The sequence below is a fragment of the Blennius ocellaris genome (assembly GCF_963422515.1).
Source record: "Blennius ocellaris genome assembly, chromosome: 9".
NCBI lineage: Eukaryota > Metazoa > Chordata > Actinopteri > Blenniiformes > Blenniidae > Blennius > Blennius ocellaris.
The window spans coordinates 28,696,135-28,723,090 of NC_137658.1; the positions used below are offsets into that span (position 1 = coordinate 28,696,135).

General features: G+C 44.5%; 1 protein-coding gene across 3 annotated transcripts in view; it reads left to right on the plus strand.

Moving 5' to 3' along the window:
• csnk1a1 (casein kinase 1, alpha 1) overlaps window positions 1–19,943 on the plus strand; it is a gene marked incomplete at its 3' end in the record, with an annotated part of 52,273 nt that extends 32,330 nt beyond the window's left edge. For all 3 annotated transcript variants that reach the window (XM_080502699.1, XM_080502701.1, XM_080502702.1), the window contains one exon: window positions 19,328–19,943. In XM_080502699.1, the coding sequence (XP_080358825.1) occupies window positions 19,328–19,335 (8 nt within the window). The remainder of the gene's footprint in view (window positions 1–19,327) is intronic.
• Between the last annotated feature and the right edge of the window lie 7,013 nt (window positions 19,944–26,956).

The window sequence follows — 26,956 nt, forward strand, 5'->3', positions numbered from 1 at the left end:
TTTGACTCCAAATCATCTACACCAGGGGTGTCCAATCTCTGTCTTCCAGGACCTGCATGTCTTTGCTCCCTCCCAATTGCAACACACCTGATTGCAATGAGAGGCTTGATATTGGGTTTTTCCTCAAGCTTTTTAGATTCAGGTATGCTGAAGCAGACAGAGCTAACTTGTGCAGGATGAAGGCCCTCAAGGACAGAGTTTGGTCACCCCTGATGTCCACGATTTGAAGCTGGTTTGCACCAAAGTTTTCTTTATTTTGCTGTAAAGAAGGCATAGTTCTTTGTCTTTTCCTGAAGAACGATTGCACAGACTTGTAGACAAAGCAGTGAAGAGAAAAGCTGAACTGAACGTATCATCACCTCCTGAAGCTTTAAACAGGATCTTTTCCAGGTCCACTCATGTGTAATCTAATCACGGTCACTAATCACGGTGACACCTGGCGGCAGAGCGACGCCTCGCTGTACAAAGGCTTTGCAAACATTGCACGTTGCTGTGGTGTTTTCAGCGTAAAATACGTTCAAACGGCAACACGTTGTCATGAAAAGTTACTTATCTAGCCTACGAGCTGGCTGCAAACTGCAATGGATTTCCTGACTCATTCCTTCGTGTCCCATTGAGACCCGCCTCTGTAATCCATTCCACTGAAATCCATTCCACTGTTTGCAGCCAGTGAGCAGAGTAGCCAGCAAGGAAACACTGTGGAGTCATTTCAGCAGAATGTAAAGCACAGACCAGGCTTCGTGAATTCCGTTTATATCAGAACTTGATACTGGATCAAATCATCCCCGCCCCTAGTTTTGGGAAAACCAGAACGGGTTCTTCCCAGACACTGAGTGCTGGGCTCTGTTGTCTATTTGAGCTCTGACCTCTTGGCTGAGAGGACCAGCTGGGCTGCCATGGTCACAAGCTGGCGAGCAGAGAGGAAGAGAGCGAGGGGATGTCTGCCAAAAGACCTTAATGACACATCATTTTTGAAAAATACTATTAAAAGTACTTTAATCATAAAAGGTTTGTCATATTTTCATCATCTGCTCGTAAACAACTGCGGACAACTAGTGAAATATAGTTGATTCTTGTGGCTGCAGCCTAGCAAGCTTTCTGACCCGCTGCCATCTTGGCTGTGACATCACAGGAGTAACAGGCTCCAGCAGACTGTCTGAAAACAGGGAGTGAAGAAATATTTTCTGATATGTCAAACTGTTCAACAGTAGTTGAAGGCGAAAGAAAAAGAGTAAGAGAGAGTGACGGCGGTAGCATTGGAGGTCAGGCGTACAGATTTGAGTCGTATCTTGACGATCAACCGAGGAATTCCATCAGATTCAGACGATCTGAAGACCAGACATCAACAATGATGGTCGGGGTGACATGATTGCGACAGAATGACTGTTGATCTGATGTGATGATACATGTTCCTGTACCCACGTCCCACTCACAGCCAGAAGGTCCCCGGTTCAAACCATGGCTGGTTCTTTGTGTGGAGTTTCTGTGTTCTCTCTCCACATTTGTGCAAGTTTCCTCCGTTACTCTGGTTTACTGCCACAGTCCAAACAACCTGCACCATGACACCCTGATCTCGACCCCCGACCCCCACAGCTCCCACGTTTCCAGTCCCAGACTCACAAGCGTGATTTTAATACCATGACAAATGAAGATATGTCTGAAATACTAGCACCACTAAGTGTAGATGTGATGACAAGACAAAGCCCTCACACTCTTTGAATTCTGGGTAGATTTTGAACTTTCCTCGGTACTCTACTTTGTCTAGTAGTTCACTAAATAGCAGCCTCACTTTCCTCCTGGTGACGGGAACAACGATCACGTGCAAAAATTCTTTAAGGCAGGGGTCTAAAACTCAATTTGCCTGGGGGCCACTGGAGGAAGAGTCTGGGTGCGGCTGGGCCACATCAGGGATTCGTCCTGATGTCATTAACAGTTTTAACGATTTCTCCTGAATATGAATAGAACATTGAATGAAGATCATGAACGGTTCTTCTTTTGCTACTCCTTGCTGCTGGAGACTTGGCAGCACTTATTTTCACATGTCTGAGCCACATTTGGCTTGAGAGAGGAAGCAGTTGAGACCCTGAGAATGTCTTGAACAAGGGTCGGCAACCTGGGGCTCCAGAGCCACATGCTGCTCTTTGGTCCCTCTGTTACAGCTCCTTGAGCCTTGGTCCCATTGCAGTACATCCCTGAGTGGGCTGTACGGTACGGTAAGGCGAAGCACACCCAGATCAACTGTATTGCACGGCCCCATGACAAAGTGCGGTAAAATGTAGGCAGGTATGTGAACAACGCAGGCATGTAATGTCATTACGCAACAACACTGGTGCGTCGTCTGGCAAATAATCTTTTAACTAGGAATAATTGTGAATTACACAATGACGAAATGATATTGACAGCCACACCACTCACACTCGGGGTTCTGAAAACTGCGATGTGGAAGAATCCTTCGAAAGTATGAGAATGTCCTTCATGCCAGCTGTAGACAGCAGAGGCTTTTATTTTGACACACACAAGCAAAAGAAACACCATGGCAGGACAACACCTGCACCACATACCCCACTCCATGAGCGCTACATAATGTAGCTTCATGGAGCTGATTGCTGCAAAGCATTATGGCAGTTTCTGTTCGTCGTGTTTTCGATGTCATTATTGGGTCTCAATGTCATATTCGGTTTGTAGTGTTGGTAATGATTGTGTTGTGTTTTTTGTTGCTTAGTTCATGTCGTTATTTATTTCATGTAGTTTCGTCATTAGTTTTAAGTTGGCAACCGGGAGTGAAGAGGGTTTTGTGTCATGTGCTCCTGCCATGGTGTTCCTGTTGCTTCATGTCAAAATAAAAGCCTCTGCTGCCTACAGCAGGTATAAAGATAAGCTTGACTTTTTGAGTTCTTTTTTTACATGTCTCGCTGAAGACGTGGCGCATGCGGAACCTCCTTTGGCTGAAGCCACTGGAACTGATTTGATTGATGTATTTCACAACAAGAGACATTGCATTGCTGTAGCTCGTAGCAGTCGCCTTTCCTTTTGTGCTTGGGCTGGCAAAACACGCCAGGATTGGAGGTCCACTCCCCTCGCGGGCCACACTAATTATACTTTCATATCAAGTTGGGAGCCACAAGATATTGCCCTGTGGGCCACGACTTTGAGACCCCTGCTTTAAAGCTTTAGCTTTCCAAAGATTTTCTCCTTTCTCGCTGTCCTGCCCTGTTTGAAGTTTTTTTCAGGTTCTGGCAGGTTTGAATTTGCTCACACCCTAAATTGCTTCAACAATGGCACAAGTCAAGTACAAGTCACAGCACAGAATATGTATGCTAAGGTTAAGGATAGCACGAATCACATCCCATTTCTTCCTTTCTTCACCATAGTGTTGTCACGGTATCGATACCACCATGTATTTCTATACTTTCAATTCTTTTCCAAATAAAAAGAGAACACAAAAAATGGCATTATTGTTTTATTTTTTCCAGAAAATCTTAGAGCTATATACATTTGTAAATAAAACACCACAAAGACAGGCTTGTAACACAAGGCTTTTAACCGTGACACCATGCTAATTTGTTTTGAAGCCAAAGTTCCTCCATATAGCACTTCACGCACTTGTTTTTCCGCACTTCCGATTGTCCAAAACATCTGTTAACCGCCCGCCCCCGATTGCACAAAGAGCTGTCAATATCTCGCGTGCACTCACCTCAGTTCCCTTAAGGGACCCCTGGTCATTCACGACACTCCCCCGTCTACAAAATCCTAAGTGAATGAAAGTCAGAAAGCGGAGCAGCTGGCTGACGCCCACAGACACGGGCTACTCTCTGCGGTGCAAATTGCAACATAGTGGCGCTTCGCGGCAACGTAAAAAAAACCCCAACTTACCGGTACCAGCCGAGCCCAGTATAGTATAGATTTAAAGCAGTCAGTACTGCGATACCAATCCAGTACCAGAATACCGAACAAACATACTTCACAATACTCGACTGGTTTAATTTTAGCTGCACGTCTATTCTTCACTGGCAGCATTCAATTAAAGGATGTAGAAGGCATTTCACTTTAGAGTGCTATTAAAAGAAACTACGTTGGATGTGTTCTGGACACCAACAGCACCGGAACGAGTTGCCAGTTTCTAAAACTTAGTCCTGTTTCACAACAACCAATCTAATGTGAACCAAGCAGACAATGGGCTGCACATTGGAGGTCTGCCGCAAACTTGGTCTCTGCGCACGCGCACACACACACACACCTACACCTTGTTTCTGGTGTCCAGGATGAGGCATGCAGTCATGCGTTTCCACTGATGAGAGTTGTGGGTTGTACTGAAAAAAGGAGGAGCTACACCACCGCAGTCTGCTGATTTGTCAGTGACAGTGATGACATTGTTTTCCACACATGTGAATTGATTGTCTGCGCCTCAAAACTGAGCTGGAGTTTTAGAATTTCTCACTCTGTGACTCAAGTAAAAAAAACAAAACAAAACATTCAGGCTCCTAAAACGCTGCGCCATGTTGATCAGACAACGGTGCATTGATGTGAGATGGTGTGGAGAGGCCCTAAATTGTTGGCTTCACGTGGTTAATGGAGGTTAATATTAAAGTGTTGGCTTCATGTAGTTGGTGGAGGTTGGACCAAACACTGCTTCAAAAAGCACATTAAAAAACGATGTAACAGTAGTACCTTCTCACTGCACCACACCAGGAAGAGTCTTACCATCAAAGCATCTTTCACATTCTTTGAGACCACAGTCGCCAGACTTCACTTCTTGTTCATCCCGTTGGTCTCAAACACTCATGTCTCTGGAGACCGGTTCTAAAAGTCCTAGACAGAAAACGCCTTTGTGTCATCACTGTCATATTCTTAGCAAATACAAAATACTCAAGGCTGACAATTACATTCTGTATACAATCTTAAGAACCATCTTCAAAGTGGTTAATGATATGTCTCCAGCATCAATGAAACAATTCATTAAAGGTTTCTTTGAATATACATCCAAACATCCCTGAAACAGTGCAAAACATCCTCCACCTTTACACAAACAGCATTATCATGTAAACTGTCATGCTGAGGAATTGGCTTCCAGTCTGAAGTCGTCTAGAGCAGGGGTCGGCAACCTTTAATGCTCAAAGAGCCAGTTGGTCTCGTTTCCCACTGAACACAACACCCAGAGAGCCACACGCCCGCGTGCACACTCCAGCTTGCCCATGTGCACACATGCCTACATTGTCACTCACAATATCACTGTGATATTATGGCGAGTAATGTCAAAGAAGCACGCTAGACAAAATTATACTTCACAACAGACGTCTCTACCTGAAAAGAGACATTGTGTTCATGCCACTTTACTGTTTATATGTTTATAGGGTGTATAGATTTTTAAATCTTTATATTGTTTTTCTTAATATATTATGACATGCCTTTGCACTGTGGGTCTGAGAGGACTGAAATTTCATCTGTGCTGTATATCATGCATATCAGCACACTAAAAGCTGACTTTGACCCCCCTTTGACATCAGTCTTTTATTTTGACAGTCCCACAGGCAGACCATGCCAGGAGGACACGACACACAAAACCTTCTTCACTGCTGGTTGACAACTTACAACTAATAAACTAAACTACATGAACTAAGCAACAAAAACACAACACAATTATTACCAACACTACAAACCTAATATAACCCCCAATAATTGCATTTAAACTCGATAAACAGAAACTCCCATAATGCATTGCAGCTCTCAGCTCCTTTATTGCGACACATTATTAAAATGGAAGATATATGTGGGAGATCTGGATTGTTAGAACCATGAATGTCATGGTGTGGCTTTCAGTGTCCTTTAGTTGTTGTGTAATTCACTAGAATGTTCCGTCACTCTCAACAAGTCTGCAATGAACCTCCTGGAATTGCCGGCGCTCCACAGCGCAGTGGTTTTCCTGTGAAAGATGCAGGAAGCTCCCAGCTTCAGATACCAGTTGAGCCGTGGAGCCCAGAGCTGCAGCTCCGGCTGTCATGACATACATTTTACCCCACTCTTTGTAGTGTGGAGAGGCCTTTGCCTTACTGCCCATACCACCCCGCTCCAGGATGAACTGCAGTGGGACAGAGGCTCAAGGAGTCCCGCAGTGGAGGGACCAAAGAGCTGTGGGTTGCCGACCCCTGGTCTAGAGACTGCAACCTTTTCTACACACCATGAAAGCATGTCAGCATTGGTCCATTTTCATTCTCCATTGCATTTTTATTGTATACGGCCTTTAGCTGTGTGAAGTTTAGGAAACCAGCTGATGAATTTTAATGGTAATTGTTGAAGTTAGTAACGTATTACTATAGTTACTAGTGCTACTGTGGGCTCTGTAATGTGTAAACATGTTCCTGCCCAGGGGTAGTTTACCTTTTCTTGTACTTGAAGCATTTGTGTAGCAACCAATGCTGATCATATTACTATACAATCATAAAAGTAAATAAATAGAGCAAAAAAATATTTATCACAAACCCCGAAAAGTTTGGAGAAGAATTGACCTTTAATGGTGCATAATGCATTGTGGATGACTAAATACTACATTATGACATTTGATAAGTTATAGGACCAGTTTATATTGAACAAACCAAACATGGAAGAAACATACTTATTTAAGAATCACAAAACTGTGTGTGTGTGTGTGTGTGTGTGTGTGTGTGTGTGTGTGTGTGTGTGTGTGTGTGTGTGTGTGTGTGTGTGTGTGTGTGTGTGTGTGTGTGTGTGTGTGTGTGTGTGTGTGTGTGTGTGTGTGTGTGTGTGTGTGTGTGTGTGTGTGTGTGTGTGTGTGTGTGTGTGTGTGTGTGTGTGTGTGTGTGTGTGCGTGCGTGCGTGCGTGCGTGCGTGTGCGGTGAAGAGGAACAAACTCCCCACACCGCTGCTAAAAAAACATTTATCACTGCACAATCGAAAGTGTGCTGACCTACAGTTGTCTGGTGTGGTACTCCAGCTGCACTGCAAACGAAAAGAAACAACTGCAGCGGGTCATCAAGACTGCTCAGTGGCTCATTGGCTCCCCACTACCACACCCAGAGGAGATCTACTCGAGCCGGCTCCTCCGACAGGCCACTAAAGCCCCGTCTCCACCGCACAAAAAGTGCCAGGCTTGACCGGTCTAAACCGTTCCGGTTCGCGTGTCACGACAGGAATGCAGTCTAAACCGCTCCAGACCGCTCCAAAGTCGGCCACTTTTCCGCTCCCCTTCCGTTGGGGTACCAGGACCATGGAACGGGTCTGAGGTTGAGCTGCTGTCTGCTGATTGGTCAGTGATTTACTACACGCCCTCAATATGTTAATGTGTCGGCTGAATCCTCTGCTGTCAGTGTGGTCAGCTTTGCTCTGGTTGTTTTTATTTTCATTTTCTTTTCTTTGCTGCTCAACTTTAGTGTTTGTGGTGAAAGAGCGACTAGAGGCAGGGGGAGACCGGGGGGAGGGACTTTGCACCGCGTTGGAGTTTTCTGTTTGCAGCATAGCGCTCGCCGTGGTGTGGATGTGCGTCCGGGACACCGGAGTCTGGAGCTCTCGTCTCCGGCGCTGATCGCGCTCCGGCAGCTCCGCTTTCCAGAGGCGGTCAGCGTTCTGTTCACCGCGGTCAGTGGCGCTATATCGTGGGGACGGACCGCGGAAGCCATGAAAAGGAGCTCGGAGCTCGGCACCTCCGTGTTCCAACGCTGAGCTGCCGGACCGCGATCAGCGCCGAAGTGGAAAACCTCCTGCGTTTGAGCAGAAAGCTCAAGACTCCCGTGTCTCTGCCTCAGCCAACCGGGGGGAACGCTCCGGGTGCGGAGAAAGTCGCCGGCAAGCGGCCGGAGCGTCCGCTCTCTCACAACAAACACGGAAGTTGCGGCTGCAACTTTAGTAATGCACTTTACCATAGACTAGTATTTATCTGACTGTGAATGTGACATGCTGCTGCTGCGGCTCTAAGAGAGATGTAACCAAATGGAATTTCACTGTTTTATGTATATATATATATATATACATACACACACACACACACACACACACAAACTGTAAAGGTTTGTGGTGTTGTGTCGCTCAGTGTACGTGATGCAACTAATTTTGCAAGATCAAATTAATAATGAAAATGACTACAATCGCAACAAAGTTAATTTTAATAAAGCATTCCGCAGCAAAATACAGTGAAATGTAAAAGAAGAAAAAAATAAACCCTACTATAAATCCTATACAACCGCTTGCTTGGTTGTTTGTGGGGCTGATTGGAGCTTTTAGCAGCTGGTTTTGGACCACGGGCCTCATGTTTGACTGAAGTAAGTTTCACAGCAGCACCCCTGCTGGAGACTCTTCAGTCATTCAGGCGTGTTAACAGAGGCTCTTACTGGGTTTCCTAGTCTGAGGTTCAACTGTACACATTTTCGAGGCTTTGAACAACCCGTGCACTATTTTATCAGCCGTCTTTATTAGAAAAGTGACAGCTGGAGGCTCACTGTCTTAAACAGTGAAATGCAGCTGCCGCTACTTAAACTAGCATGAGCAGCCAAAATGCTAGCTATGTTCAGTCTGCACCGATTGAGGAATGACAGCCCACCACTACTGAAAGAATGTGGAGGTAACGCTGATAGAGTTCTAAAGCCGTGTTTCCACCGCACAAACAGTGCAGGGATGGAATGGAGCAGTACGGCAAAGCGTAACTGGAGCCAAATCCGGTGCCCGTTTCCACTACAGAAAGTAGGTTCGAAAGTAGGCGGGGCTTACAGCTCCCTGGATATGTGACGTTACAACAGTCGTCTCAGCCAGGTGGCAGATCTGGACCTTATGAATCCTCTGTTGTTGTTTACATCCTCCACTTTGCAGTGGTTGTTTTGCTAACGTTTAGGTTTTGCAGCCACAGAGCTGCAGCTGCAACTTCCATGTTGTTCCATAGTCTTGGGTACCCTGACGGAGGGGTAGCGGAAAAACGACCGCCTTTGGAGCGGTTGTTTCTGGAAAATCACATTTTTGCGCTGGAAACTCGCACCGTAACGACTATACCTGTCCATTCCTGTAGTTTTTGTGCAGTGGAAACGGGACTTAATGCTACTCTAGGCACCGTAATCTGTTAGTGTCTTTCTGCAGATGGAAACTAGCAGCAGCTCAGTCTGTTACAAAGCTTCTCTTCAACATTCATGGAGTTTCTACACACAAAAAACAGTCTAAGGAGTTTGCTTCATGTCGGTGGAGCAGGTTCAAGTTGTTTCATGTGGATGGAGCAGGTTCAAGTTGTTTCATGTGGATGGAGCAGGTTCAAGTTGTTTCATGTGGATGGAGCAGGTTCAGGTTGTTTCATGTGGATGGAGCAGGTTCAAGTTGTTTCATGTGGATGGAGCAGGTTCAAGTTGTTTCATGTGGATGGAGCAGGTTCAGGTTGTTTCATGTGGATGGAGCAGGTTCAAGTTGTTTCATGTGGATGGAGCAGGTTCAAGTTGTTTCATGTGGATGGAGCAGGTTCAAGTTATTTCATATGGGTGGAGCAGGTTCAAGTTATTTCATATGGGTGGAGCAGGTTCAAGTTATTTCATATGGGTGGAGCAGGTTCAAGTTGCTTCATGTGGATGGAGCAGGTTCAGGTTGTTTCATGTGGATGGAGCAGGTTCAGGTTGTTTCATGTGGATGGAGCAGGTTCAGGTTGTTTCATGTGGATGGAGCAGGTTCAGGTTGTTTCATGTGGATGGAGCAGGTTCAGGTTGTTTCATATGGGTTATAGCAGGTTCAAGTTGCTTCATGTGGATGGAGCAGGTTCAGGTTGTTTCATGTGGATGGAGCAGGTTCAGGTTGTTTCATGTGGATGGAGCAGGTTCAGGTTGTTTCATGTGGATGGAGCAGGTTCAGGTTGTTTCATATGGGTTATAGCAGGTTCAGGTTGCTAAACCATCCCCACATGTTCCCGGCGTACGGTGTTACTGTCACTAATTAAAAATCACAATCTCCATCATTCTAACATCAGTCACTTGCTGTAACAATATATCTTGGTGTTCTCCATGAAAGATTTCTCTGTATGACACTATTTACTAATACCATTTATGACGTGTCTGTCCAGGAAAATAATTGAGATTCTAATTTATGAAGAGAGCCGGAGCCTTTCCTCTCTCGTCTTGTGCTCTGCTCACTGACCTGATATGAAGCTCCGTAGAGCCAAAGAATATAACGGTAGTTTCTACAGAGCCAAAATGTGAAAAATCAATCAATCAATAAGCAGCGGTGCATGTACATGTAGTTCTCCATTCATGAGACTTTCCATTTGTCTGTAGGCCTCAAACAACTTAATGTCAGCTCACAGTCAGAAGATCCTATCCTCTCATCATCCAGCTCCGCTTCCCTATGCAGTTAACTCTCCGCCACCACGCCGTGAAAAGCCCCGGCGATGTTATGGCAGAGTCCGAGACACTCAGGCATTTAGAGTCAAGCTTCTGTTGTTCTGGTGTAATGGCATGTTGTCATGTTACCTCATGACCTTGTGCAGCTGTCAAGGATTCTCTCACACTTGATATGTGAATCTCTTTTCTCACGTTCTATAAATGAGGAAGGGCTGTTTTTGGAAAGTATTTGCATCCAGGCAGTTGGTACTGGACTTCTAAAGTCTTTGAGATCAACTGGCTCGGTGTGCGGCTCGCAGTATTGTCTTCTGTTTCACTTTCATTTCTGAGCTTCACGAGACAACGTCACTGCCAAAAACTTTTAACTGTCATCATCCCAAACAATACCGTATTTTCTGCCCTATAAGGCGCACCGGACTATAAGGCGCACCTACATTAATTGACATAATTTACAACTTTGTTCATATATAAGGCGCACCGCCCTATAAGGCGCATGGAATAGACCAGTGGTCGGCAACCTTGACAGCTCAAAGCTATTAAGTTACATTTTCCACTGATTCTAACACCCAGAGAGGTGCACATGCCTTATTTTGATAGTTCTACCTGCAGCCTATGCCAGGAGGACACTACACACAAAACCTTCTTCACTGCTGGTTGACAACTTACAACTACCAGTAATAATAATGATAATAAACTAAACTACGTGAAGTAAGCAACAAAAACACAACACAACACAATTATTACCGACACCACAAACCAAATAGAACCCCCAATCATTGCATTTAAAACACCACAAACAGCTGCAATGAATTATGGGAGTTTCTATCGGCTGCACTGAGGAGCTCAGGATGTCCCATCATGCCTTGCAGCGACAAATTTTGTGTTGTTGGAGGTTATTGTGGGTTTTTGTTGGGCTTGTGTGTGTGTTGATTGTGTTTATGTGTTTTTGTTCCCCAGTTTAGGGAGTAATTATTTCATCTAGTTTATTTTGGTTTGTTAGAATGTTGGTGTGCAACCATGAGTGATGAAGATGTTGTGTGGAGTGTCGTCCGCTCTGAAGCTCCGGTAGAGAAGTTAGAGTTGTCAAAATAAAAGCTTCTGGGTGTTCAGCTGTCAAATAGCAGTCTCAAGTAGTGCAATTCTTCCATATATAAGGCGCACCGGGTTATAAGGCGCACTGGCAGCTTTGGAGAAAATTTGAGGTATTTAGGTGCCTTATAGGGCGGAAAATACGGTAGTTAAGAGGAACTTAGTGGCCTACTAATAGCTTTAATAGTATTAAATACAAAACTCAAACACATATTTAAGTACTGGACTAACGCTCGTTGTTTAAGCATTTTAAAGAAATAATAGTCAACAATATATTCGGCCCCGACAGGTCTTTGTGCACAGCAGGTTTTTTTTTTATGGTGACAAAACTGATGCCGTGATGGGTTTTTGAAACCACAGGATACTTTACCATATAACCACCAACACTAACATGATACTTTATTACCATATTACCACCAACACTAACATACTTTACCACCAACACTAACATGATACTTTATTACCATATTATCACCTACACTAACATACTTTATTACCAACAACACTGACGTGATACTTTATGACTATACTACCACTAACACTGACGTGATAATTTATTACTCTATTGCAACCAAAACTAGCACGATACTTTTTTACCATATTACACCAACACTGATGTGTGATCCTTTATTACCATATTACACCAACACTGACGTGATACTTTATTACCATAGTACCACCCACACGAACATACTTTATTCCTATATTACCACCAACACGGACGTGATACTTTATTACCATATTACCACCAACACTAACATACTTTATTACCAACAACACTGACGTGATACTTTGACTATGTTACCACCAACACTGACGTGATACTTTATTACTATATTACCACCAACACTAACATGATACTTTATTACCATATTACACCAACACTGACGCCCATCCATCCATCTTCTGCCACTTATCCGGGTCCGGGTCGCGGAGGCAGCAGTCCGAGCAGAGTTGTCCAGACTTCCCTCACCCCAGACTCTTCCTCCAGCTCTTCTGGTGGCACCCCAAGGTGTTCCCAGGCCATAGAGAGACATAGTCCCTCCAGGTGTCCTGGGTCTGCCCCGAGGCCTCCTACCGGAGGGACATGCCCGGAACACCTCCCTAGGGAGGCGTCCAGGGGGCATCCGAAACAGGTGCCCGAGCCTCCTCAGCTGGCTCCTCTCAATGTGGAGGAGCAGCGGCTCTACTCCGAGCTCCTCCCTGGTGACGGAGCTCCTCACCCTATATCTACGGGTGCGCCCAGCCACCGATGAACCCTCAAGCACCTGGTGGAGGGTATAGAGCTGGTCCAGTGTTCAACGACCAGGACGAAAACCGCATTGTTCCTCTTGGATCCGAGGTTCTACTAACGGCCGGACCCTCCTCTCCAGTACCCTGAAATAGACTTTCCCGGGGAGGCTGAGGAGTGTGATCCCTCTGTAGTTGGAACACACCCTCCGATCCCCCTTCTTGAAGAGAGGGACCACCACCCCGGTCTGCCAGTCCAGAGGTACTGTCCCCGCCCGCCACGCGATGTTGCAGAGACGAGTCAGCCACGACCGTCCCTGCACATCCAGAGACTTAAGGAACTCTGGGTGAATCTCATCCACTCCCGGTGCCTTGCCACCGAGGAGCTTCACAACAACCTCGGTGACTTCAGCTTGGGAAATGGACGAGTCCACCTCTGAGAACCCAGCCTCTGCTTCCTCAATGGAAGACGTGGTGGTGGGATTGAGGAGGTCCTCAAAGTATTCCTTCCACCGCCCAACAATATCCCCAGTTGAGGTCAACGGCTCCCCACTTCCACTGTAAACAGTGTTGGTGGAGAACTGCTTCCCCCGCCTGAGGCGCCGGACGGTTTGCCAGAATTTCCTCGGGGCCGACCGAAAGTCCTCCTCCATGGCCTCTCCGAACTCCTCCCAGACCTGAGTTTTTGCCTCCACCACAGCCCGGGCTGCAGCTCGCTTGGCCTGCCGGTACCTGTCGATTGCCTCGGGAGTCCTATGAGCTAACAGTGCCTGGTAGGACTCCTTCTTCAGCTTGACGGCATCCCTTACTTCCGGTTTCCACCACCTGGTTGGGGGATTGCCCACGACAGGCGCCAGAAACCCTGCGGCCACAGCTCCGAGCAGCAGCTTCGACAATGGAAGTGGAGAACATGGTCCACTCGGACTCAATGTCTCCAGCCTTCCTCGGGATCTGTGAGAAGCTCTCCCGGAGGTGGGAGTTGAAGGCTGCGCGGACGGAGGGCTCGGCCAGGTGTTCCCAGCAGACCCTCACAACACGTTTGGGCCTGCCGAGTCTATCCGGCCTCCTCCCAGTCCAGCGCATCCAACTCACCACCAGGTGGTGATCAGTTGACAGCTCTGCCCCTCTCTTTACCCGAGTGTCCAAGACACGCGGCCAGAGATCAGATTATACGACCATAAAGTCTATCACTGACCTCCGGCCTAGGGTGTCCTGGTGCCACGTGCACTTATGGACACCCCTGTGCTCCAACATGGTGTTCGTTATGGACAAACTGTGACTAGCACAGAAGTCCAATAACAGAACACCGCTCGGGTTCAGATCGGGGAGGCCGTTCCTCCCAATCACCCCCTTCCAGGTCTCACTGTCATTGGCCACGTGGGCGTTGAAGTCCCCCAGGAGAACAATGGAGTCCCCAGTTGGGGCACTATCCAGCACCCCTCCCAGGGACTCCAAGAAGGTTGGGTACTCTGAGCTGCTGTTCGGTGCATAGGCCGAGACAACAGTCAGAGACCTGTCCCCTACTTGAAGACGTAGGGATGCAACCCTCTCGTTCACCGGGGTGAACTCCAACACACTGACGTGTGATACTTTATTACCACATTACACCAACACTAACGTTTGATACTTGACCATAGTACCACCCACACGAACATTCTTTATTCCTATATTACCACCAACATTGACGGGATTCTTTATTCCTATATTACCACCAACACTAACATGATACTTTATTACCATATTACACCAACACTGACGTGATACTTTACCATATTACGTAGGGATGAGTGAGTACACCACTATCTGTATCTGTTCAACCATCCAAATGATCTGTACTTGAAGCGGGTGTGGCCTAAACCGGAAGTGGGCGTTTTCAATTGAAACTGGGTGGGGCTAAAATCTGTACTTTTTTTTCCTTTTCTTTTTTTTCTTTTTTTATTAAAAAAGACATTTTTAAATACAGTACAGCCAGTCCTATGTGCTTTTATAGGGAAAATAGAAAAGCCCAACATATCCACATGAGCAGCAGGTTTGTTTGTGACTGTGGAAAGAAAAACTCCCCCAACAGGAGAAACTTTGTAGAAACCAGAGTCAGAGGTGGAGGAATTCTGCTGACCGGTTGGGGTGAAAGGATAGAGGAGAGGAGAGGAGAGGAGAGGAGAGGAGAGGAGAGGAGAGGAGAGGAGAGGAGAGGAGAGGAGAGGAGAGGAGAGGAGAGGAGAGGAGAGGAGAGGAGAGGAGAGGAGAGGAGAGGAGAGGAGAGGAGAGGAGAGGAGAGGAGAGGAGAGGAGAGGAGAGGAGAGGAGAGGAGAGGAGAGGAGAGGAGAGGAGAGGAGAGGAGAGGAGAGGAGAGGAGAGACAGAGACTTGGTAACAGTGACTTGGTAGACACAGGCACACCTGTGAAGTGAAAACCATTTCAGGTGACGACCTCTTGAAGCTCATCAAGAGAATGCAGTGTGTGTGCAAATCAGAGCAAAAGGTGGCTACTTTGAACAAACTAGAATATAAGGCATATTTTCAGTTGTTTTACACTTTTTTGTTAAGTACATATTTCCACGTGTGTTAATTCATAGTTTTGATGCCTTCAGTGTGAATCTACAATGTCAATAGTCATGAAAAGAAAGGAAACTCATTGAACGAGAAGGTGTGTCCAAACTTTTGGTCTGTGTGTATATATATATATATATATATATATATTTTTTTTAATACGGTAATCACACTGATCCAAATATTTTCCAACTGCCATGAGATTAAACCAGCCTGAGCAACAACAGAGCAAAAAGCAAAACAATCACAACAATGATAAGAAAAACAAAAGGACACAAAACAAAGAACAAAAAAGCATGATTTTGATAGTTGAAAGAATAACAGAAAATAAGAAAAATCAGCAGCAAATCTCGTCAATGAGGAGTGGAAGTGTGTGTGATTTGTCCACTGGATGTGAATGGAACTGTTGTGGGGGGGGCCCGCAGTACCACCCTGGGGCCCGAGGACACACACTACATTATTTTAAGCGTGAAATTGATATGGATTGATCAGAAGTTGCTTTTATTTATTTGAAAACTATTTACAAAACAGCCTCAGAATTGAGATTCATTGTTTTGTATATAAAAACCTATATACAGTATATAAAGCTTAATATGTAATATTTATAAAATATATTTTATGAATAGCTACATACAATAAGCATATCAATATAGGCTACTTTGTGTGTTCAGCTATGTGTATGTGTGTTAGTGGTGTGTAAGACTGTTTATTTTTTAATGATGTGTGAACCTGGTGATTCATGTAAACATCCAGTGGAGACAAACAGGGAAATAACATGTCAGCCTTGTTCACTGTATTCTTCTCAAAAGCACCACGTTCAGGACGAGCAAAGTTTTCCAACTGACTTTACACCACCAGCCAAACTGGGAGCAAGTAGATAGTGAAAAAAAAAAAAGAAACGTGACCGGAGTGTAGGCAGTGTCCGACGCGACACGAGCCGTTTTCAGCCGTCTTGTCAAATGCACCACGTACGTTATGAAACAAGTTCACCAAGTCACTTTAAATATCATACAAACCTAAGTAGAGGTGAGCTGAAGAAAATCTGAGGAGGACTGAAGACAGCCACTGTAACTGTGTGTGTCTGAACTGCCTGTGGAGATGTCGGGAGGGGCGGGCTCTGTGTGTGACCGGCCAATCAGAGCGTGAAGACAGTCGGTTACCAAATGAGGATTTTCCTTCAGCACGAGCACGGATATGGAGGAGTTTTACTTGTATCTTGCTTTGATTCATAAAACATGCATTATCCCTAATACCACCACCAACACTGACGTGTGATACTTTATTACCACCAACACTGACGTGTGATACTTTATTACCACCAACACTGACGTGTGATACTTTATTACCACCAACACTGACGTGTGATACTTTATTACCACCAACACTGACGTGTGATACTTTATTACCACCAACACTGACGTGTGATACTTTATTACCACCAACACTGACGTGTGATACTTTATTACCACCAACACTGACGTGTGATACTTTATTACCACCAACACTGACGTGTGATACTTTATTACCACCAACACTGACGTGTGATACTTTATTACCACCAACACTGACGTGTGATACTTTATTACCACCAACACTGACGTGTGATACTTTATTACCACCAACACTGACGTGTGATACTTTATTACCACCAACACTGACGTGTGATACTTTATTACCACCAACACTGACGTGTGATACTTTATTACCACCAACACTGACGTGTGATACTTTATTACCACCAACACTGACGTGTGATACTTTATTACCACCAACACTGACGTGTGATACTTTATTACCACCAACACTGACGTGTGATACTTTATTACCACCAACACTGACGTGTGATACTTTATTACCACCAACACTGACGTGTGATACTTTATTACCACCAACACTGACGTGTGATACTTTATTACCACCAACACTGACGTGTGATACTTTATTACCACCAACACTGACGTGTGATACTTTATTACCACCAACACTGACGTGTGATACTTTATTACCACCAACACTGACGTGTGATACTTTATTACCACCAACACTGACGTGTGATACTTTATTACCACCAACACTGACGTGTGATACTTTATTACCACCAACACTGACGTGTGATACTTTATTACCACCAACACTGACGTGTGATACTTTATTACCACCAACACTGACGTGTGATACTTTATTACCACCAACACTGACGTGTGATACTTTATTACCACCAACACTGACGTGTGATACTTTATTACCACCAACACTGACGTGTGATACTTTATTACCACCAACACTGACGTGTGATACTTTATTACCACCAACACTGACGTGTGATACTTTATTACCACCAACACTGACGTGTGATACTTTATTACCACCAACACTGACGTGTGATACTTTATTACCACCAACACTGACGTGTGATACTTTATTACCACCAACACTGACGTGTGATACTTTATTACCACCAACACTGACGTGTGATACTTTATTACCACCAACACTGACGTGTGATACTTTATTACCACCAACACTGACGTGTGATACTTTATTACCACCAACACTGACGTGTGATACTTTATTACCACCAACACTGACGTGTGATACTTTATTACCACCAACACTGACGTGTGATACTTTATTACCACCAACACTGACGTGTGATACTTTATTACCACCAACACTGACGTGTGATACTTTATTACCACCAACACTGACGTGTGATACTTTATTACCACCAACACTGACGTGTGATACTTTATTACCACCAACACTGACGTGTGATACTTTATTACCACCAACACTGACGTGTGATACTTTATTACCACCAACACTGACGTGTGATACTTTATTACCACCAACACTGACGTGTGATACTTTATTACCACCAACACTGACGTGTGATACTTTATTACCACCAACACTGACGTGTGATACTTTATTACCACCAACACTGACGTGTGATACTTTATTACCACCAACACTGACGTGTGATACTTTATTACCACCAACACTGACGTGTGATACTTTATTACCACCAACACTGACGTGTGATACTTTATTACCACCAACACTGACGTGTGATACTTTATTACCACCAACACTGACGTGTGATACTTTATTACCACCAACACTGACGTGTGATACTTCACTGTAACTCAAAGTCCTTCATCATGTTAAATCTATAACGTCCGACTCATAGTTGTTGAGCCTGTTTCCAGGTGTAGCCCCCCTGTTTCCAGGCGCAGCTCCCCCTGTTTCCAGGCGTAGCTCCCCCTGTTTCCAGGTGCAGCTCCCCCTGTTTCCAGGTGCAGCTCCCCCTGTTTCCAGGTATAGCTCCCCCTGTTTCCAGGTATAGCTCCCCCTGTTTCCAGGTGTAGCCCCCCTGTTTCCAGGTGCAGCTCCCCCTGTTTCCAGGTATAGCTCCCCCTGTTTCCAGGTATAGCTCCCCCTGTTTCCAGGTGCAGCTCCCCCTGTTTCCAGGTACAGCTCCCCCTGTTACCAGGTGCAGCTCCCCCTGTTTCCAGGTGTAGCCCCCCTGTTTCCAGGTGTAGCCCCCCTGTTTCCAGGTGTAGCCCCCCCTGTTTCCAGGTGTAGCCCCCCTGTTTCCAGGTGTAGCTCCCCCTGTTTCCAGGTGCAGCTCCCCCTGTTTCCAGGTACAGCTCCCCCTGTTACCAGGTGCAGCTCCCCCTGTTTCCAGGTACAGCTCCCCCTGTTACCAGGTGCAGCTCCCCCTGTTTCCAGGTATAGCTCCCCCTGTTTCCAGGTGCAGCTCCCCCTGTTTCCAGGTACAGCTCCCCCTGTTACCAGGTGCAGCTCCCCCTGTTTCCAGGTGTAGCCCCCCTGTTTCCAGGTGTAGCCCCCCTGTTTCCAGGTGTAGCCCCCCCTGTTTCCAGGTGTAGCCCCCCTGTTTCCAGGTGTAGCTCCCCCTGTTTCCAGGTGTAGCTCCCCCTGTTTCCAGGTGTAGCTCCCCCTGTTTCCAGGTGCAGCTCCCCCTGTTTCCAGGTGTAGCCCCCCCTGTTTCCAGGTGTAGCCCCCCTGTTTCCAGGTGTAGCTCCCCCTGTTTCCAGGTGCAGCTCCCCCTGTTTCCAGGTGCAGCTCCCCCTGTTTCCAGGTGCAGCTCAATGGTTAAGCCTCTGCTGGTGTGTGTTGCAGGTTTCTGAGCTCCACCGGGAGCGGCGGTGGCGCAGCGTTGATGACGTCTCTCTTCCTGGACGAGCGACAAACAGAACGTCTGTCTTTCCCTCCTCACAGTATCTATGTAATGGAAATATATAGATCTACACACACCTCGTCAGCTGTGTCGTCTATATATTCTTATGTGTATATATAATAACTCCAGTGTCCTCGAGGACGTGGAGGCTGTAGCCCCTCGCCTACACCCCAGATCAGCGTCTCCCCCAATCACCCCCCCCCCTACCCCCCATGATCTCCTGACCTGTTCTTCTCCCACAGTGGATTCTCTCCCTCATCACTCCTTATTTCACTCCCTCCTTTTACAAGACAAATGTTAAAACATATAAACTAAATCCTCTCCCTTTCTGTTTCTTCAATAATTGAATGATGAACCCTGGGTGTTATTTACTAAAGAATCAGAAATGTTGAGTTCTTGTTTTCTTTTTGTTTCTATGGTGGTTAGGAGTTTGTCAGCAGCTGAAGGCAGCAGTCGATGATAGAATGATGCTCTCACTCTCCAGCTCTGAATTATTCAATCTGTCGTCAAACCTTTGGTCTTCTCCAGAAAATGCCAATAAAAACATAAATAACTAACTGACTGGTCTGGGGCTTTATTGTAAGGGGGGGGGGGCAAGCAATGAGCACAGGGATAGTGTAACACTTTCATCTCTGAGATTCTCAATGTCACCACATGAGGGAGCTCTGATTCCCTAAAAACCTGGAGCTGCATAGGGACACACAAATGATTCATTTTTAAAACTACAAACATTAAAGTTTATGAACATGGTGGATTTTAAGACCACACAAATTATGTACAAAGTACTCCCAAATAATATCCACAAATGGTTCAAAGAAAGAGATAGTAGACATAATTTAAGAAGGAGAGGAAATCTCTCACAATCCATGGCATGCACCACACTCATGTGCATACCTGCCAATAGGGTGAGGCTGTGGAATAGTCTACCTGCAAGGTAAAGGTTTAAAATGTTTGCATTAGAAAAGTACATAAATTAAGGTGGACATGGGACAAATATCTCATTTCCTCTTGGGATCTCAACGGACCACAGAAAGTTTGTTCATTTTTTGGTTAGAGACAATATTCATTTGTCATGAGACGCAGTCATGACATGAATTCTGACCCAGGAATGTGATTGACCATCACACCCAGTGGGGGTGGAGGGCCTTCTGCAGGACCTTCCTCCCCCTCTTTCTGCTCACAAGACTCTTCCCCCATGCAATCAGCCAGTCACTGATTGGTTGAAGCTCTCAGGCTTTGACACCTCTGAAGTCACACGTTCAACAAAAGGCTTCAGCCAGCCTCCATCTCTCTCTTGCAAAGAAAGACTCCGAGGAGGTGAGTTGCTGAAGAGCTGCTCCCCAGCAGCAGCTCATCCAGTGTTAGCATACAGCTAACACCAGAGGCCTGCAACCAGAGGCCTTCACTCCTCACCTCCTCTGCTGACCCCACCACGAGGGTCAGACCTTCCCCTGATCCAGAGACCAGCACCCAGAGTCTGATCTCCCATCAACCAGGAAAACCAACCAGTTCCTCCAGGACGGACCAGGGAAAAGACGCCTCACAGAACTTCTTTGTGTTTTCCTCAACCAGCAGGAAAACCATCACAGACCTGAGCGACCAGCTCCTCAGTCTGGACAAAAGGAACAACCAGGAGCTGCAAAGAAGGACTCCTGAAACATCAACTTCATCTTCTTCTCCTCAGCCTGCAGAACCAGCAACCACAGTTAGCAGGAGGTGCTAACTACAGGAGAAGACACCAGCTTCCCTCCAGCAGGACAACAACTGAACTCCTTCAAGGAAGTGGGAACAACTGGGCTTTACCTGAGATTAGTTAAACCTGATGCTATGATAGAACTGTTTAACTTTATGAAGATGTGTTGATTCTGTTACAGTGATTGAGTTCTATAGATAATGATATTAGGAGCAGTTATCAACCTGTAAACCAACGTTAGCTCTGCCACAGACACAGGGTCTGCATGCTAATCTTTGCTTTACTAACTAGTTAACTCACAATCCTACACATATCACATCAAAGACAACATCACACAGTAACTGAACACCATCTGACGACTCCTGATGTTTTACAAAACAAATCTCATTCACATCAACTCATTCTAGAAATGGTCCTTTAGCAGAGACACACAGGAAGCAGACGCTAAAGACTAGCTTCCATGTTCCATTGTTCTCCAGCACATGGTGGAGACCCAGGACAGACTTCCTGTTCTCTGATAACCTCCATTGGAATGTAGTTTCTTGTGATCCGCCATCTTGTTTTGTAGTTCCATCACACGTCTCACACACACACACTCCCTCCACCTCTCTCTCTCTCTCTCTCTCTCTCTCTCTCTCTCTCTCTCTCTCTACACACACACACCTACACACACCCAGCTGTATATAGGTAGTTAGAATCTGTGTTTTATTTGTTTTCATTGTAAATAAATATAATGTTTGGAATCATACTTGCTGTTTTATTAATGAGCACAAAGGAGAATGAAATGTCGACCTCTTCTGTGTTAAGAACTCCAAAATCCTTCAAGCTTTACTGTTAATTCTGGTAATTGTAATTAATTTAACTATTAATTCAAATTCCTGATTAACTGTTTAGTATATCTTATGAGACTGATAGAACTGAATTGACTATCATTTCCTGTTAAGACAGGTGGAGCTCCGAGGTTCTGATACACATCAGATTAAATTTCAACATTATTAATAACTATCTTTGATAATTATTAATCATTATCGATAGCCAACCAAAACATAAATAGTGATCCATATGAGGTAGTTAATCCCTACACTCTTCAAGATGTTGATTTGAATCGCCATACAGTCTAATTTTTGCCATTTTGCATATTTTTTTAATTCCTTTATTTACATTATATGTTGTTGTTGTTTTTTCAGACTACTGTACCTCAAATGATTACGTTTTTCTCAATAAGGAGAAATTATGACATCTTGACAGTAAACAGTAGCCCTTTCAAAGTTAGATGTGTAAAAGGGGAAGGCAAACATAAGTTAGCTTCTTACTTCTCCTTTTTTTGAACATACTGAGACTTTTAATTTTCTTATTTTCTGCTAAAATATGTTTTGTTACAAATAATCATGTTCAAGTTCAAAAAATTAATTTCTTTCATTCATTCAAACTCACGGAGAAGCTGGAGGTGGTCAGACCGGTGACATGATGGCACACAATAATACACAATAATGCATAACAATACACAATCAGCCACAAATCCAAAGGTTTCAGAGCAAATATATAAAGCATGCAGCATCTCACCAAGTCACAATAAACTTTATGGTACTGTGTGTGTGTGTGTGTGTGTGTGTGTGTGTGTGTGTGTGTGTGTGTGTGTGTGTGTGTGTGTGTGTGTGTGTGTGTGTGTGTGTGTGTGTGTGTGTGTGTGTGTGGCCATTATGAGATGATACAATAATGTGTGAATTGACACCAGGAGTTTTTAGTTGGAGATAAACGTGTTAGATTGGTTGACAATGTATTGTGAACAACCAATAAATCAATCAATCCAAAAACTGAGTAGTACATTGAGACGACACAGTGAATGATTTATTCTGCTGTGATATTATATGATCAGAACTTATGGTGTCCTGTCCCCCTCCCCCACGCTGTTCACCTTTGAAGTTTTACAACAAACAAAACAAAGGGAGGAGCGCATATAGAATTTTTTTTTTAAACTACAATGGTTCCGTAATGTGAAAAAGGTTGTGATTCCACCCTGAAAAAAGCAAATATATTAATACTGAACTAAAACAGTCACAGTCCTAACAGCCAGAATGACGTCACTGCACTTGGCATTAAAAAATAGAGTGGGAAAAAAGGAAAACCATTTTTACTGCATAAAAATCAGTTTGTTTGTTTTTTCTTCCCAGAATAGAGTATACATTGAGACGAAATGAATGAGAAGATCACGGAGAAATAAGCAGCTTTAAGTCGTTCAATAACGTGTCAGAACAGAGTGCAAACTCACAGCTCAGCAGAGAAAACCTCAGTCATTTTAAGTTTCTCCTGTTGATATGAGAAATCTGTAGGGATTCACATGAATGCTTTACTGTCACCTTACTGAGGAATTAACCAGCACACCATGTGTGCCTCAAGCATTCAGGAAATATCACGAAGAATACTCAATTATTAAATCAGAAGCATGCACCTTTGAATGCGGGAAATCACACACATGATTGTGACGTGACGCTGAACAAGCAATTATATGAAGATTAACCATCAAACCGTCACACAGACGGAGCCAAACGGAGCCAAACTCTCAGCAGAGTGGGAGAAATAAAAGTGAGGGGAAAAAAATCAGAGGTGCACTTACAGAGCCAGATTGCTCTGAAAACATTTGTCCACAGCAGAGTTGACCTGGCTTTGGACGAGCAACATGAAAGTTCCATTGAGCTGCTGCACTAGGCAGGGTTGGGGACAAAAACCAGAACGAGTTGTTTGACTCATTCCATGATCGCTTTGTGTTGCAGTGCGACGCGATTAACTTGATTGACAGCAACATGCGCAGCAAGCAGCCGGCCGCAGAGGAGAGACCAATGTTGTTTTACACCATCCTTGATAACATCAGCTTGAAAATGGAGGCACGATTCCAGAACCTGGGAGAACTTGATTTTCTGTTGAGTGTTGTTGACTGTAAAAAAGTCTGATGATCTGTCAGCCCACTTTGATGACGCAAAACTGCAGTCTCGCTAAATATGGCTAGCATTTTGACGTTTACACCTCTGTGATCAACGTCTTTGTCAAGAAGGACAGGTGTATGGACTTCATCTTCAAATATGTGAAGTCTAATCTCTCTCTCTCTCTCTCTCTCTCTCTCTCTCTCTCTCTCTCTCTCTCTCTCTCTCTCTCTCTCTCTCTCTCTCTCTCCCCCTGGCTGCAGCGCAGCAGGAGTGGTTTCAGCACAGTGGATGGCTGACATGGCATGACATTTTTCTTGTTGGGAGATTTTGGTGACTGCTATTGAATAATTATTTATTTGATGGTATTTTACGATCTTGAATAGTATAGATAAACACATCAGCCCACGGCAGTTGACGGAGGCTCTTATAGTGATAGGCACAAACAGGAACAATGGCAGAACGCCATAAAACACAAAGCTCTTCTCACTCCTGATGACAATTATGTAACGACCATGGAGCTGATCATTGCAATGTATTGCAGTTTAGGTTTTTTGATTTTTAGATGCCTTTATTGGGGCTTATATTAGGTTTGTAGTTAGTTAGTTGATCTAGTTTAGCTTAGTTTAACATTTGTAGGTTGGCAACCAGGAGTGACAAAGATTGTGTGTGTCATCTGGTGCCTCTGTTATCTGCAGTTGCAATCAACTTACAATCATAATCTAATACCCACATTGCCTGCATGGCTGATCAACTTTGGAGGTCTGATTGTATTAGGCTCTGTGTACCCTACCCTGATAGTCACGGCATGTCACTGCACCCAGATCCACTGTGGAGGAAACTAACTGGGGTCCACCAAAGGAGCCCAGCTTGTTGAGATGATGGAGAACTTTCTGGACCTCCACTGGCAGCTTCGTGGGATGAAGATCATCTCCTCCTCCATCACCCAGCGCTGCCGGTGGAGGTACGTACACCCCCAGAAGATGGACAAAGCCCAGCGCTTTGTCAACAGTGTGATGGCTGCATTTATGCCATCTATCAATGGAGTCATGGTGCGTCACGGTCAGATAAGGTTTAGGTTTTGAGCATTTCTTACGTGATGGCGTTCATTTAACCCACTTGTCAATGATATATTCTTAAACAATATTGCCCTGTGTCTGGAATACCAAATCCAGTAGGTGGAGTCTGGGTTTGAATTTCAAACTAAAGCTTTGGGACAGAAAAAGAGATGAGGCACTTTATTCTTTATCTGATAGTTGATGTGCAATGTATATATTTGTATTCATTCATTTGATTTGTTTTCCCCTCGTGTTGCCTCCGTGTGTTTTCGACCTTCTGCCTGCCCGACCTTGCCTCCTGGGTTTCCTCCTCCATTGCCTGCTCTGGTTTTTGATCTTGGACTGCCTGACTTTGCTTCTGCTGTGGTTTTGAGAATAAAACACTGTTGAACCGCACTTCTTTTCTGTCGTGCAATAGAGTTCACAAACCCTGACATGATCCATCACAGTTCTTCCTCCCGCTCCCCTTCTCTTTTTATATTTGGATGTTTATTTTATTAAAAAAAATTTTTTTGTGATAAAATAGCTTTTTTTTTTAGTTCGAATAAATGTATATTTGAACAGTGAAATGCATCCCTGTGATTTAATGTAACATTACACTGTCCAACAAAGAACACAGGATCGGGCAAATAATTCCATATAAGTTTCTGCTCAACAAACACACATGCCCCTTATATTATAAAGAAAATACACATGAAATGACTAATTGAGCACATGAGCATGGTGTGTGTGTCTGTCTGTCTATGTTAGTGTGTGTCTGTCTGTTACTGTCCGTGTGTGTGTGTGTGTGTGTGTGTGTGTGTGTGTGTGTGTGTGTGTGTGTGTGTGTGTGTGTGCGTGCGTGCGTGCGTACGTGCGTGCGTGCGTGCGTGCGTGCGTGCGTGCGTGCGTGCGTGCGTGTGTGTGTGCGTGTGTGTGTGTGTGTGTGTGTGTTGGAGGGGTTAATACTCAGTTTGAGGACATGACATGAGGACATAAACATGTTGTGTTTATGTGTGTGCCTGCGTTAGTGTGTCTGTGTTTTTGTGTGTCTGTCTTTGTGTGTGTGAGTGTGTGTTGTGTGCACTGCGTGTGTGTGTGTTAGTGTGTGTTGAGTGTCTGTGTTAGTGTGCTCGTGTTGGTTTTGTGTGTTTTTGTGTCTGTTTGTGTGTGTGTTCGTTTGTGTGTGTGTGCATTGTGTGCATGTCATCGTGTCTATGTGTGTGTGTGTGTGTGTGTGTGTTGGAGGGGTTAATACTCAATTTCTGAGGCTCATCAGTGGAGCCAGGGGGCCGTTGACGTAGAGCCTGTCCACAGTGATGACGTCTCGGGATCCTTCAGGATGAGCTTCTTCCTCTCAGGAAACAACAAGCGACGACGCTCCAGCATCTCCATCAGGAATCGGTTGTTAACACTGAAGTGTGTCCCTCCTAGTTCCCTGCCATAGCTTTTCACAAGTTCTTTCTGCTTGAAGTGTTCAAACTTAGTGACGATGGGCAGTTTTGAAAAGATTTAACAATTCAACATTTTGAATATGAATAGTTTTACCATTTCAACATATTGACTATATGTTTAGAATAGATTTAACCAGTTCACACCATAAGACTACATATTTTGAAGAGTTTAACTAATTTCAACACCTTGAATCTGAATAGTTTTAACCAATTCAACCATTTGAATCAAAAGAGTTTGATTGAGTTTGATTGGCTCATGTAACTAATATATATATATATATATATATATATATATATATATATATATATATATATATATATATATATATGAGCAAACAAATCATGTTTTGAGTAAAAATGTCTTCAAAGACAACTGCACTTAAAACATACTAGAATATAGTTGTGTAATGTAACTCACTTAAAAAAATCCAACACATTTCAGGAATACTACATTTTAATAAACAAAACA